Source organism: Amblyraja radiata, chromosome 22 (genome assembly GCF_010909765.2).
Source record: "Amblyraja radiata isolate CabotCenter1 chromosome 22, sAmbRad1.1.pri, whole genome shotgun sequence".
In the NCBI taxonomy this organism is placed as follows: domain Eukaryota; kingdom Metazoa; phylum Chordata; class Chondrichthyes; order Rajiformes; family Rajidae; genus Amblyraja; species Amblyraja radiata.
Window position 1 is genome coordinate 12080835 of NC_045977.1, and position 14596 is coordinate 12095430.

At 42.2% G+C, this 14596-nt stretch overlaps 1 protein-coding gene across 2 annotated transcripts in view; it reads right to left on the bottom strand.

Annotated features, from left to right (window-relative positions):
* Window positions 1-14596, bottom strand: part of nubp1 (nucleotide binding protein 1) — a 62899-nt gene that overhangs the window by 9866 nt on the left and 38437 nt on the right. For both annotated transcript variants that reach the window (XM_033040422.1, XM_033040421.1), the window contains 3 exons: window positions 7305-7337; window positions 6049-6139; window positions 986-1140 (listed from right to left, as the gene is read on the bottom strand). In XM_033040422.1, coding sequence (XP_032896313.1) covers window positions 986-1140; window positions 6049-6139; window positions 7305-7337 — 279 coding nt within the window. The remainder of the gene's footprint in view (window positions 1-985; window positions 1141-6048; window positions 6140-7304; window positions 7338-14596) is intronic.

The window sequence follows — 14596 nt, forward strand, 5'->3', positions numbered from 1 at the left end:
AGACTGATTCCTGGGATGTCAGGACTGTCTTATGAAGAAAGACTGGATAGACTTGGTTTATACTCTCTAGAATTTAGGAGATTGAGAGGGGATCTTATAGAAACTTACAAAATTCTTAAGGGGTTGGACAGGCTAGATACAGGAAGATTGCTCCCGATGTTGGGGAAGTCCAGGACAAGGGGTCACAGCTTAAGGATAAGGGGGAAATCCTTTAAAACCGAGATGAGAAGAACTTTTTTCACACAGAGAGTGGTGAATCTCTGGAATTCTCTGCCACAGAGGGTAGTCGAGGCAGTTCATTGGCTATATTTAAGAGGGAGTTAGATGTGGCCCTTGTGGCTAAGGGGATCAGAGGGTATGGAGAGAAGGCAGGTACGGGATACTGAGTTGGATGATCAGCCATGATCATATTGAATGGCGGTGCAGGCTCGAAGGGCCGAATGGCCTACTCCTGCACCTAATTTCTATGTTTCTAATGACCACAGTTTTTCTCCTGAGTTGCCCAGAGATTTATATTAAATGCGTAGGACGGAACTGCAGATGATGGTTTAAACCGAAGAGAGACACAAAATGCTGGAGTAATTCAGCGGGACGGGCAGCATCTCTGGAGAGAAGGAATGGGTAACGTTTCAGGTCAAGACCCTTCTTCAGACTAATCAGGGGAAAGGGAAATTAGATATATAGACAGTGATATAGAAAGATATAGTGCAAATGAATGAAAGATATGCAAAAATGTAATGATAATAAAGGTAACAGGCCATTGTTAGCCGTTTGCTAGGTGAGAACTGGAACCTGGTGCGACTTGGATGGGGAAGGGATGGAGAGAGAGGGAGTGCAGGGATTACTTGAAGATAGGGAAATCTATATTTATACCACTGAGTTGTATAAGCTGCCCAAGCGAAATATGAGATGCTGTTATATTAAATGTCTGGACAACCCCAGAGGATAGGCAGCCTTGGTTTTCTGGTTATATTAGGCAGCCTACCTGAGGAGTGGTGATGATCACAGCACCATCCACCGGCGTGGCACTCAAGTACTGTACAATGGAGAGATGTTCATCCGAGGTACCAGGTGGTGTATCAACAATCAAGTAGTCAACCTCTCCCCAGTCCACATCTCGCAGAAATTGTTTGATCAAACCTAAAGGAACCAATTAACATGTTGTCAATAAATGCTTACCTAAGAAGGAAAACCAAAATAAATATTTTCAACAGGCTGTCATAATACGTTTGAACACAATTGGATTCACCCTCATGATTCCTTGCTAGCCTCTGTTATAAATAAGAGATACTCAAAGTTGGTGGGGAAACTGTAGGCACTTTACAATTGTAAAGCAGCATAAAGTCAGGAGGAAAACCATCTCAGGATCACACACATACCTCACGCTGTAAAGAGATCATGACAATAATTCAGTGCGATCTAATTGTTGAGTGGGAAAAAAACTTAGAAGAGAGCATATTATTAATATATCAATGCAGACTGATATTGAAATGGTTAATCAAATTGGTTTTGTTAACTGTTTTATGTGAGGATGGCTTTTGGCATTTGGCCTTCATTAGTCAGAGCATTGAATATAGAGGTTGGGATGTTATGTTGCCGTTGTACAAGACTTTGTTCAAGGCTGCACTTGGAGTATTACGTTCAGTTTTGGACACCCTGCCAGAGGAAAGATGTCATTAACATGGAAAGAGTGCTGAAAAAAAATTACAAGGATGTTGCTTGGACTCAAGGGACTGAGATTTATAGGGAGAGGAGACTGAGAGGCGATTTTAAAGAGGTTTTAAACCTGAATAATAAATGGAGCAATATGGATAGTTTTAAGCAATTCAACAGAAGCATAAAATATTGGAAAAAAAAGGTAAAATAATATAAATAGTATGGAACGAGGTCTTTGCACGTAGAAAGAAGTTAAGGGGTGGCTCAGTAAAAAGATTTAGAGATTAGAATAGACACAATAAGATAAATAGCACTGGATTCTCTGCTGATGGGAGAGATGGCAATGGGAAAGCACAATCTTTTAATAATCTCAAAAGGGATCAGCAAGAAAAAAAACGTATTAGTTGCTGATGTTTCCAATTTAGAATTCCTTGTCACCAAATGTTAAAATAAATTTCTAAAATTAAAATTTCAGAAATGAGATAATTGCATGAAAAAGATAAATGTTAAAGGATATCTATAAAGATCTCAGTGTCAGAATTGATAGGTTAAATGTCCAACTCCTGTGCTCTAACATCTTCTGAGTTACCAATAGCCACCAGTAACAACTAAATATTTGGTGGCATTAGAAACCTTAACATACTAAACATACAGCCAAAATAGTAGAATACACGTCAGAGAAAGTCATGATGATAATGTATTGAGATCTATTCTGACCACATATTTAATAATGCACAATCATCAAGGCATAAGGAAGCCATGCCAACCGCTGCAGATAGGAATCATAAGACTGATATGAACTGTTAATAATTTAAGTGGAGGGAAAGCTGGAAATTGTTGAACTCTGAAAGGTGTAATCTGATATAATACTGAAAATACAAGCTGTGAAATTTCTGAAAAAACTCAATATGTCTGTCCGCATGTTTAGAGAAAAACAGTGTTAGCGTTTCAGGTCAATGAGTTTTATATCAATTCTAAAAATATATACCTAGTAATGGAAGTCAAAATTATCAAGTAATTCTGTTTTTTTGCACTTGCAGTCAGTCTGATATGACACCAGGAAACCACAGCTTAGGTACATGGACTGCTTAAAAAATACACTCCTAAGAACCATGATTGCCATTTTAACAGAATATCTAATATTAACTCAATTTTCTACAGTAAAAATGTGCAAAGTTAGTTTCCTGTTTAAATTCCCAATCCCACAAATGCAACCACTGGGGTAGTTTAAAAAAGCGGGTTGAACATACCTTTAATTCAAAACCATTGTTTTCTGGCTGTGACGTTGGCCACACAACTAATTTTTCAACCTCAGTCAATGAGCCTGATAAGAAAATCTAATCACTGGATTCCCCTTCATTGCTTATCAAGAATGGATTTGACCGGACTCAGTTTCTCTGGTACTTGATTGGCAATATTAAGGATGGACATCACAGCACATTATAATGGATAGAGAACTGGCTGGCAAACAGGAAGTGGATAGAGAACTGGCTGGCAAACAGGAAGCAAAGAGTAGGAGTAAACGGGTCCTTTTCACAATGGCAGGCAGTGACTAGTGGGGTACCGCAAGGCTCAGTGCTGGGACCCCAGCTATTTACAATATATATTAATGATCTGGATGAGGGAATTGAAGGCAATATCTCCAAGTTTGCGGATGACACTAAGCTGGGGGGCAGGGTTAGCTGTGAGGAGGATGCTAGGAGACTGCAAGGTGACTTGGATAGGCTGGGTGAGTGGGCAAATGTTTGGCTGATGCAGTATAATGTGGATAAATGTGAGGTTATCCATTTTAGTGGCAAAAACAGGAAAGCAGACTATTATCTAAATGGTGGCCGACTAGGAAAAGGGGAGATGCAGCGAGACCTGGGTGTCATGGTACACCAGTCATTGAAAGTAGGCATGCAGGTGCAGCAGGCAGTGAAGAAAGCGAATGGTATGTTAGCTTTCATAGCAAAAGGATTTGAGTATAGGAGCAGGGAGGTTCTACTGCAGTTGTACAGGGTCTTGGTGAGACCACACCTGGAGTATTGCGTACAGTTTTGGTCTCCAAATCTGAGGAAGGACATTATTGCCATAGAGGGAGTGCAGAGAAGGTTCACCAGACTGATTCCTGGGATGTCAGGACTGTCTTATGAAGAAAGACTGGATAGACTTGGTTTATACTCTCTAGAATTTAGGAGATTGAGAGGGGATCTTATAGAAACTTACAAAATTCTTAAGGGGTTAGACAGGCTAGATGCAGGAAGATTGCTCCCGATGTTGGGGAAGTCCAGGACAAGGGGTCACAGCTTAAGGATAAGGGGGAAATCCTTTAAAACCGAGATGAGAAGTACTTTTTTCACACAGAGAGTGGTGAATCTCTGGAACTCTCTGCCACAGAGGGTAGTCGAGGCCAGTTCATTGGCTATATTTAAGAGGGAGTTAATTGTGGCCCTTGTGGCTAAGGGGATCAGAGGGTATGGAGAGAAGGCAGGTACGGGATACTGAGTTGGATGATCAGCCATGATCATATTGAATGGCGGTGCAGGCTCGAAGGGCCGAATGGCCTACTCCTGCACCTAATTTCTATGTTTCTATGTTTCTATAAGGCCATAAGGGATAAGAGTTGAATTAGGCCATTCGGCCCATCAAGTCTACTCCACCATCAACCATGGCTGATCTATCTCACACCTAACCCCATTCTCCTGCCTTCTCCCCATAACCTCTGACACCTGTACTAATCAAGAATCTATCTATCTCTGCCGTAAAAATATCCACCGACGGCCTCCACAGTCTTCTGTGGCAAAGAATTCCACAGATTCACCACCCTCTGACTAAAGAAATTACTCCTCATCTTCCTCCTAATAGAACATCCTTTAATTCTGAGGCTATGAACTCTAGTCCTAGACTCTCCCACTAGTAAAAACATCCTCTCCACATCCACTCTGTCCAAGCCTTTCACTATTCTGAATGTTTCAATGAGGTCTCCCCTCATTCTTGTAAACTCCAGCGAGTACAGGCTCAATGCAGGCAAACCCTCTTCATAGGTTAACCTGCTCATTCCTGGGATCATTCTTGTAAACCTCATCTGGACTCTCCAGAGCCAGCACATCCTTCCTCAGATAAGGTGCCCAAAATTACTCACAATATTCCAAATGTGGCCTTATCAGCACCTTATAGAGCCTCAACATTACATCCCTGTTTTTGTATACAAGCCCTCTTGCTAGCATTGAGTTTGCTTTCTTTACTACTGATTCGACTTGCAGATTAATGTTTTGGGAATTTTGGACCAGCACTCCCAAGTCCCTTTGCACCTCCAATTTCTGGATTCTCACCCTAATTAGAAAATAGTCACTGCCTTTATTCCTACTACCAAAATGCATGACTCAACACTAGCTACACTATATTCCATCTGCCACTTCTCTGCCCATTCTCCCAACCTGTTCAAGTCCTTCTGCAGTGTCTGCTTTCTCTATACTACCTGCCCCTCCACCTATTTTTGTATCATCTGAAAACTTGGCCGCAAAGCCTTCAACCCCCTTGTTATTAATAATCATTAATATACAACGTGAAGAGTAGCGGCCCCAGCATCGACCCTTGCAGAACTCCACTAGTCACTGGCAACCAACCAGAAAAAGCCCCCTTTATTGCCACTCTTGGTCTTCTGCCATCCAGCCAACCTGCTATCCATGCTAGTATCTCTGCCCTTTGATACCGTGGGCTCTCATCTTCCTTAGCAGCCTAACGTATGGCACCTTATCAAAGGCTTTCTGAAAATCTAAGCAAACAACATTTACTGACTCTCCTTTGTCTGTCCTGCTATTTACTTCTTCAAATAATTCCCACAAATTTGTAAAGCAAGACATCGCCTTCAAAAAGCCATGCTGACTTTGGCCTATTTTATCATGAACTTCTAAGTACTCAATAACCTCATCTTTTATAATGGACTCTAAAATCTTATCAATCACAGAAGTCAGACTAATCGGCTTACAGATCCCACTATTCTATCTTGCTCCCTTTTTGTGCAACGGGGTAATATTGGCAATTTTCCAATCATTTGGTACCACTCCTGACTCCAATGATTCTTAAAATATCATCTATCGATGCCTCCACAATCTCTAAATCCAATAAAGACCATTGAAGGTCCTCACTGCTGCATTAACCAGTACACTCACTGGACTGAGTGTTCACCTAATCAAAACTAGCTTTCCCCCATATCATGGTTCCTGTATTTTCTTGTATGTTGTAATATTGCATTAATGATTAAAGAAATTATTCTGACGAAGAGTCATTGAATTGAAACACAGAAACACCCGAAATTGCTTCCCATGTTGTTATGCATTTGAAACCTTCCAATGACAGAAGGGGCATTAGTTAAATCAGAAAAGGTTAAATCAACAAAAGAATACCAACCATTTTTCTTGGGTCCTCTCCAAATGATAGCATCATCAAGACTGCTGAGCAAAAATCCCACTGACATTACACCCAGGTTTTCTTCTACATACTGTGAGAGACAAAAAAGATAAACCAGAGACAATATCACTGTAACCACATTGTGCAGAGAAAAACAGTCGCTTCATAAAATGGGAGAAGTGGTATTATGCATCAGTTATAAAATGGGGTTTTTAATTAAAAAAGCAAGAGAATCAGATTGATTGAAAGATACACCATACAAACAGGTCCTTCGGTCCACCGAGTCCATGCTGACTATCCATCGTTCACATTGTTCCATGTTATCCTACTTTCGCATCCACTGCCTCCACAATAGGGGCAATTTACAGAGACCAATTAACCTACAAACCTGGTTAGCTTTGGGATGTGGGAAGAAACCGGAGCACCCAGAAGAAACCCATGCAGTCACAGGGTTGACTGTGTATAAACTCTACACAGACAGCACCTAAGGTCAGGATGGGACCCGGGTCTCTGACACTGTGATGCAGCAGCTCTACCAGCTGCACCACTGTGTCGCCCCTAGATATAGAGTTTGTGTGTCTCTGAGGCAACTCAGCTTCAACAAATGGGAGAGGGAGGTGGCCAATGAACCCTGTGGGAAACCGACTTTTAGAAATTCACTATGAATAGCATTTATCATTTATTCAAAGAAAATGTTCAAGTATTGTGGGTGCCATTGTTTTCACTCTGAACTGTCATAAGGTGCCTCAATCATCTCTCTTAGAATAATAAGCTGTGAGCAAACAAAAACACTTTTCCTGGAAAATTACTCTTTCAATCTTCCACACCCTGCACTGTGCAGCATAACCGATAAAAGTGAACCTGGATTTGTGCCATTGGACTACAATAACTCTGAGCAGATTTGCAGTGACTAATGGTTCATTTGAAATAAGGATGCTGTACAACTAGAAAGATTTGTTGATTGTGGATTTAATCAGCCCTTTCACTCACTTGCGTCGAGAGCTTCGCCCTTTCACCTGCTGCGTCAATCAATCAATCAATCAAGCTTTATTCGTCACTTGCACATAAGTGCAAGTGAAATGAATTTGCCAGCAGCGGTACAATAAAAAAGAACACACAATACACAATAAAAAATTAACACAAACATCCACCACATTCATCACTGTGGTGGAAGGCACAAAATTTGGCCAGTCCTCCATTTTCCATACCAGATGTTAATGTCAGATACCCTGGCATTAAAATGAAGAAATACGTACCACAGGAGACCATCCTGACCCACTCTGATGTACCTGTAAGAGCAGAAGGAAAGAAATGGTTTAATTACTTGCTGTTAAATCATTGGGATTAATGTTCTGATAATCATTTACATTCCTAACATTAAAGTTTGAGATTATAAAAAACATGTGCAGCTTATGATTGACTTATTTTATTGCTATTTAATCCAATGGGGGACACCTTAACATATGCTGATGGATAATATCCACTTTTCTTTACCGATATTAGTTGTGATAGCTAAGTAGAAGCTACCTTGTAGTCCAGTGGAGAAAGTAAATATGTAATGGGATAAACCAACACAAGCCAAATAAATGGACTCCCACATTGCAGCAGTCAGGAATGTGAAAGCAGGTACCACAGAGTCCATCCATGCAGTGTTACACAGAACATTGCAAGCACAAACATTCACAAGAAAAGAAACACTAGTGCCAGCTTGTTTACTCATGTGGCACTTTAGTCAGAAGTCCAAGGGCAAACTTCACTGTCATGGATTCTTTCCAATTTAATCAATCAGAGAAAACCAAAGTACAGAAATAATGCATTCCCCATGCAATCTAAAACTGACTAAATAAAGGATGTTTCAGGTTTACAATCGAAAGTTGGTTGGTCCTAATCTAGTAGAATACTGGGATAATATTCCTTCACTTTATATTTATTCTTGGCACACAAGTGATGTCAGAAAAGAACAAATTGCTCACTCATAGTGGACCTGAGATGGAGAAGGGTTTCGGCCCGAAACGTTGCCTATTTCCTTTGCACCATAGATGCTGCTGCACCCGCTGAGTTTCTCCAGCATTTTTGTGTACCTTACAGTTTCTGAGGCTACCTGAATTTCTGGCATAACTATGATAGTGACGCTGCCACGGTGTTGTCAAACAATTCAACCCAACCATAATGATTCAAGGGTGCCACGTCTCATCTTGGAGAGGAAACCAGATGGTGCCTTTTTTATACCCACAGTGATTACCTCTTAAAACAGGCAAGATATTGGTGAGCAGAGGTTTACAGCAATGATTACGCCAAGACTGCTCAAATGCAGAGCTTGCATGCTGCTGTGATCATAGCCATTAAAGCACATCTGATAATTCCCCATTAACTTGCCTTGCAATGAATAGATTTATTACCCAAAAGCTGTTGAGGTTGTTTCAATGGGCATTTAGAATCAACCACAAACTGTCAGACTGCTGTCATTATAGGCCGTTTGAAGTAAGAGTATCAGGATCTTTCTTGAAGGGCATTCATTAACAAAGTGTGTTATGTAACAGTGTAGCTGCTTTTATACTTAATTTCAATTTCACAATATTCCATAACGATTTACCCATCTCCTGATGTAAATGTGATGAAGGACAACACGTTTGCTTACTCCAATAGTACTTTGTGCTGCGAGAATACATCCAATGGGAAACCAAGTCTAGTTTCTAGTATAAGGTTCTTGATCTTGTTGCAGCATCTTTTTACATTTTCTCAGCATCATCACAATTTCTACCAAACTGGACAACTTGTTGCAATGAGCCCTTTGAACCACAGGCTGAAGGTGAAAGCAGTCAGAATCTGCTCACTCTTCAGCAGTGTGATTCAAAGGGCGAGGCTGGGATCAGAAACCAACCACACAGGATCTGGCCATAAAATTAGCAAGGCCCTTAATATTATTTTATTTTACATTCTTACTTCTGTACATGAGACTTCAGAGATACAGCGTGGAAACAGGCCATTCGGCCCACTGAGTCCTCACCGATAAGTGATCACCCCCTACACTAGTACTATCCTACAGACTAGGGACAATTTACAATCTTACTGAGGCCAATTAACCTACAAATCTGTATGTCTTTGGTGTTGGAGGAAACCGGAGAACCTGTAGAAAAACCATGTAGTCACAGGGAGAATGTACAAACTCCCTACAGACAGCACCCTTAGTCAGGATCGAACCCGGGTCTCTGGCGCTGTAGGGCAGCAAACGCATAGATTTGTGGTTCCCTGGCTTGGCCTTGCAGCCCTTCTGAAATAAAAGCCCGTTAACCTCCTTCCAGTTTTCCAGTAATTCACCAGTGGCTAACGAAGATATAAAAATCTCTGCTAGAGCCCCCAGCAATTTCTTCCCTTGCTGCCCACAACATCCTATTCATTTAGGGCACAGCTAACTGCTCTAATGGGGAGGTGAAAGTATCGATACTCAAAGGGAAATATGAAAAGGAAATAGGACATATCAAAAAATTCATCTACAAGCTACAGGTGACGTGGGAGTACAATGCTCATCACGTTTGCCCCTAAGATGATGACTTCTTGAACCATTGTAGTCAAAAGCTTAATGAGTACAAGAGTCAGGAAGTCATGATATAGCTTTACAGGACTTCGGTTAGGCTGCATTTGGAGTATTGCATGCACGCTGGTCGCCCCCATTACAGGAAGAACATGGAAGTTTTGGAAAGGGTGCAGAGGAGATTTACCAGAATTATACAGCATATAATCCTCCAACATTTTCGCCACCTCCAACGTGATCCCACTACAGGCCACATCTTCCCATCTCCACCCCTTTCTGCTCTCCGCAGAGACCGTTCCCTCCAAAACTCCCTGGTCAACTCGTCCCTTCCCACCCAAGCCACCCCCTCCCCAGATACTTTCCCCTGCAACCGCAGGAGATGCAACACCTGTCCCTTTACTTCCCCCCTCGACTCCATCCAAGGACCCAAACAGTCTTTCCAGGTGAGGTAGAGGTTCACTTGCACCTCCTCCAACCTCATCTACTGTATCCGCTGTTCCAGGTGTCAACTTCTCTACAATGGCAAGACCAAGCATAGGCACGGCAATCGTTTAGCTAAACACCTCCGCTCAGTCCGTCTTAACCTACCTGATCACCCGGTTGCTCAGCACTTTAACTCCCCCTCCCATTCTCAATCTGACCTTTCTGTCCTGGCCCTCCTCCATTGTCAGAGTGAGGCCCAGCACAAATTGGAGGAACAGCGCCTCATATTTCACGGGTAGTTTACACCCCAGCGGTATGAACATTGACTTCTCTAATTTCAAATAGCCCTTGTTTTCCCTCTCTATCCCCTCCCCCTTCCCAGTTCTCCCACCAGTCTTACTATCTCCGACAACATTCTATCTTTGACCCGCCCACTCCCGACATCAGTCTGAGGAAGGGTCTCGACCCGAAATGTCACCCATTCCAAAACACACACCAAGATATATGAAACATGAAATTAAAATGACGAGTGGAAAGTCCACGATTGGGGATATGCAACGATTGGGTGGGGAGGGCAGTCAGTCTATCCCACAACAGAAGAGGGAAGAGTTGCAGAGTTTGATAGCCACAGGGAAAAAGGATCTCCGATGGCGTTCAGTGTTGCATCTTGGTTTAGCCAGTCTGTTGCTGAAGGTGCTCCTCAGGTTGACCAGTGTGTCATGGAGGGGGTGACCTGTATTGTCCAAGATGCCCCACAGTTTGAGCAGCATCCTCCCCTCCAAGACCACCTCCAATGAATCCAACATTGGAAGGTATGGAGGGCTTAGGAGGGCTTAGGAGCTTTAAGTTGAGAGGGGCAAAGATTAAAGGAAATGTGCGGGATAAAGTTGTTTTTTTACACAGAGGGTGGCAAGTGCCTGGAACGCGTTACAGGGGCTGGTGGATGAGGCAGATACGATAGTGGCATTTAAAATACTTTTTGGTAGGCATATGTATATGCAGGGAATGGAGGAATATAGATTATATGCAGGCAGATAGAAGTTGGTTTTGGCATCTTGTTCGGCACAGACATTGTGGGCTGATGGGGCTATTCTTGTACTGTACTGTTCTATGTGTGTTCCATTGATGGAGAGATTCAGGACTTAAGAAGGAGTGGCAATTTATTTCTATGTCCAGGCGGTGTGAATGTTGAAGGAAGTCATGCAAGTGATGACACCAGCCCTACCATGCTGCTTTTGACACAGAGGTTGCAGATTTGGAAGGCACAATCAAAATGGGCTTTGGTTCATGGTGCATCTTGTGAAGGATACACACTGCAGCCACACTGCACTGGTGATGGACAGGGTGCCATTAGCTAGCTGTGCTGTCCTCTACAGTTTCGAGCTTTCAGACATTTTCAAGAGTCAGGTGTTGGGCACGCATTAGAACTGACGGAGCCAATAATTGCTTCAATGCTTCAGTTTCAGTTTAATGTCACAGGTATAGTGAAAAGCTTTTCTTGTGTGCTAACCAGTCATGGAAATGCTGGGGAAGTTGGCCTGGGACAGGACACTGACGTTGGTTCTTTATCCTGCCATTGGATTTGGAATATTTTACAGAGAAAAAGTTGTTGGATTCTTTCCGATATTTCGAGGCACCTACTGTAGCTGCTCCATGCTTTCAAAGCATACAGGATCACTGCTGCCTGGTAGACCGTGAGTTTGTGCCAGGCTTAAGTCTTGATCCAAAACACTCCTCAGATGGCTGTGCAGGTACACTGATCATGTTGGCAAATTTCATCATCCGTATCGGTTTTGTTGATTTTTATTTAGATTTGAAATGTGGATGTTGCTGGTATGGACTGTCCTTTCTTAATTATCCTGAAGATGCCTATGTAGTTTATGTAGCCGCTCTAACTGAGCATTCTGGTCAATGGTGACCTCACTCTAATAATGGCAGCGGACCCAAGGATGGTGATGGTATTCTATTTTAAGGACAAATAAATAGATTCTCTCTTGTTGGAGATGGCCATTGCCAGGCACTTCTGTAACATTTTACAAGCCACTTATCAGCCCATGTGTTGTCTAGGCCCTGCTGCGTGCAGGCATGAGCTGCTTCATTTACTGAACATTGCAAATGGAATTGTGCAATCACCAGGGCCAGCCTTCAGATAGAAGAAAGGTTGTTGATGAAGCAGTTTACGATGGTTGGGCCAAGGGTACTGACTAGGGAACATCTGCAATGATTACTGGGCCTGGGATGATTACTTTTTCACAGCCATAACCATCTCTTTTTGTGTAAGGCATGATTCCATTGGAGTGTTTTCCCCTTGCCCTGAGACATACGATAATTCAAACCAGGTCATCAGATCTCTGTGATAAATAGAGGGCCATGCCCTCAGATCTGTGATAAATACCAAATCATGCCTTCAGACCTCAGTGATAAATACCATAGGTGCTCCAGTTTCTCACTGATTAAAAACTAAACTGCCTTGCACCTGTTGTAGATTATTTGGTTAAGATCACAGCTTGCGTACCACAATGATGCAGATGCATCTCTGTACCTAGCCATACTTGAGAAGGATACTTTTAAGGTTATTGTGAGGTTATGGAATTAAGGATATGGGGGCTGGTGCATTAAACTGCCAGTGGAATAAATGTCACAGTGAGCACCACAGTCTTAATGGTTGACCCCTGCTTCTGTTTCTTAAGCAATAATGCTGCTTCCTGCAATAACTTAGCAGCAGGCTTCACCTGTAACACTTCACAAGTACAAAACAATTCAGTGCCAAATTACTAGGCATTTGGTGCTGTGAACTTGCAACTTAATTAAAACCACAATGAAAATGTATACATTTCTGCAGACTGTTTAATGAGAAGTGAAAGTAAGTTTGTTCTCCTTTAAATGGCTAGTGAAAATTGCACTTTACAGATGAAAAGGCTTTTTTTGTCGTGCATACTTCATAAGGCAAATGAATTACAGTAATAAACCCTTATTTTTCTCAATGTATTCCTCTCATTAATTTGGCATCCACTTATGAAGGGATCCAACCCAAAACGTCAGCTATCCACGTTCTCCAAAGATGCTGCCTGACCCACTGAGTTACTCCAGCATTTTGTGTCTTTTTTTTTAAACCTGATTCTTTATGTTATGCTTCAATTCTAGATCTCTGCCAAAGCAGCCAAATGGACTAAGATGCAAGCATGAAACTAGAAGTTCATTGTTTCTCCTACCAATCATTCACAGCACGTAACCAGAAATGTGACACTGGATCTCAAAGAGTAAAATACAAAGTGCTGGAGTAACTCAGTACGGATAGACAATGTTTTAGGTTGGGATCCTTTTCCAGTCTAAAGGACCCCCTAAAACGTTGCCCATCCGTGTTCTCCAGATATGCTGGCCAACCCACTGAGTTACTCAAGCACTTTATGTTTTATGCAAGATTCCAGCAGCTGCAGTTCCATGAGTCTCCCTCAAAGACAAACACAAAATGCTGGAGTAACTCAGCGGGAACAGGCAGCATCTCTGGAGAGAAGGAATGGGTGACGTTTCAGGTCGAGACCATTCTTCAGACTGTCTCCCACAAAGATCAGGTTTCTTCCTCAATTTTTGCTGGGTTGGGTTTCATTGATGGGAAAGTTTTTGTTTCGTAAGAAGGAAACAGGAAATTGTTCCTGTTTCTAAACAAGAACCAAAAGCTCATCCCTGAGTGGATCTGTGAGGACACCGGTGAGAAGGGGATTTCGCCATCTGTCCTGCTTGCCAAAGGTGGCAAACATCCATGATCCATTGAATAAAAACAGATAATCAAGCAAAGAATTAAGGGCGAAGGTACACAAAATTGCTGGGGAAACTCAGCGGGTGCAGCAGCATCTATGGAGCGAAGGAAATAGGCGACGTTTCGGGCCGAAACCCTTCTTCAGACTTCAGCCCCAGAATTAAGGGCAACTGTTAATTGCTACAGAATATATTACTGAGGGGACCTGATCTGCAAAGAGGTGGAAATGAAGGAGTTAGAAAATGGATTTGCATTGAAAGATTTCAGTGCACCCTTGTTAATTTGAAGCTTTATTAATTAATAACTTCCTTGATATTATTAATGCTCAATGGCTCTGAAATCCAGTTCCATTAATGTGAATAATAAAGATTAGCCTAATTGACATAAATAAGTAATACTAAATGGATTATAGTAAGGCACTTGAGAAAGTTCCCAATGGTAGGCTGATTCAGAAGATTAAGATGCAGGTGATTAACAGTTTTAATAGGCACGTGGACATGCATGGAATGCAGGTATATGGATCATGTGCTGGCAGATGAGAGTAGCGTTTCTAGGCATTACATTCAGCACAGGCATTGTGGGCCAAAGGGCCTGTTCCTATGCTGTACGTTTCTATGTTCTAGCATACACAAGCACAATCAAGCCATACACAAGTATGGACAGAGAAAAGTGGTCATATGGATTCATAACTGGCTCATTGATAAAAGGAATGGGTGGACGGACAATATTCCGTGTGTGTGTAGCATCACACTGCCCGTGTGTGTGGGAATTGTCACACCATCCTTGTTGGTGTGTGAGAGTGAGCAGCATCACACTGCTGTGTGTGTGTGTGTGTG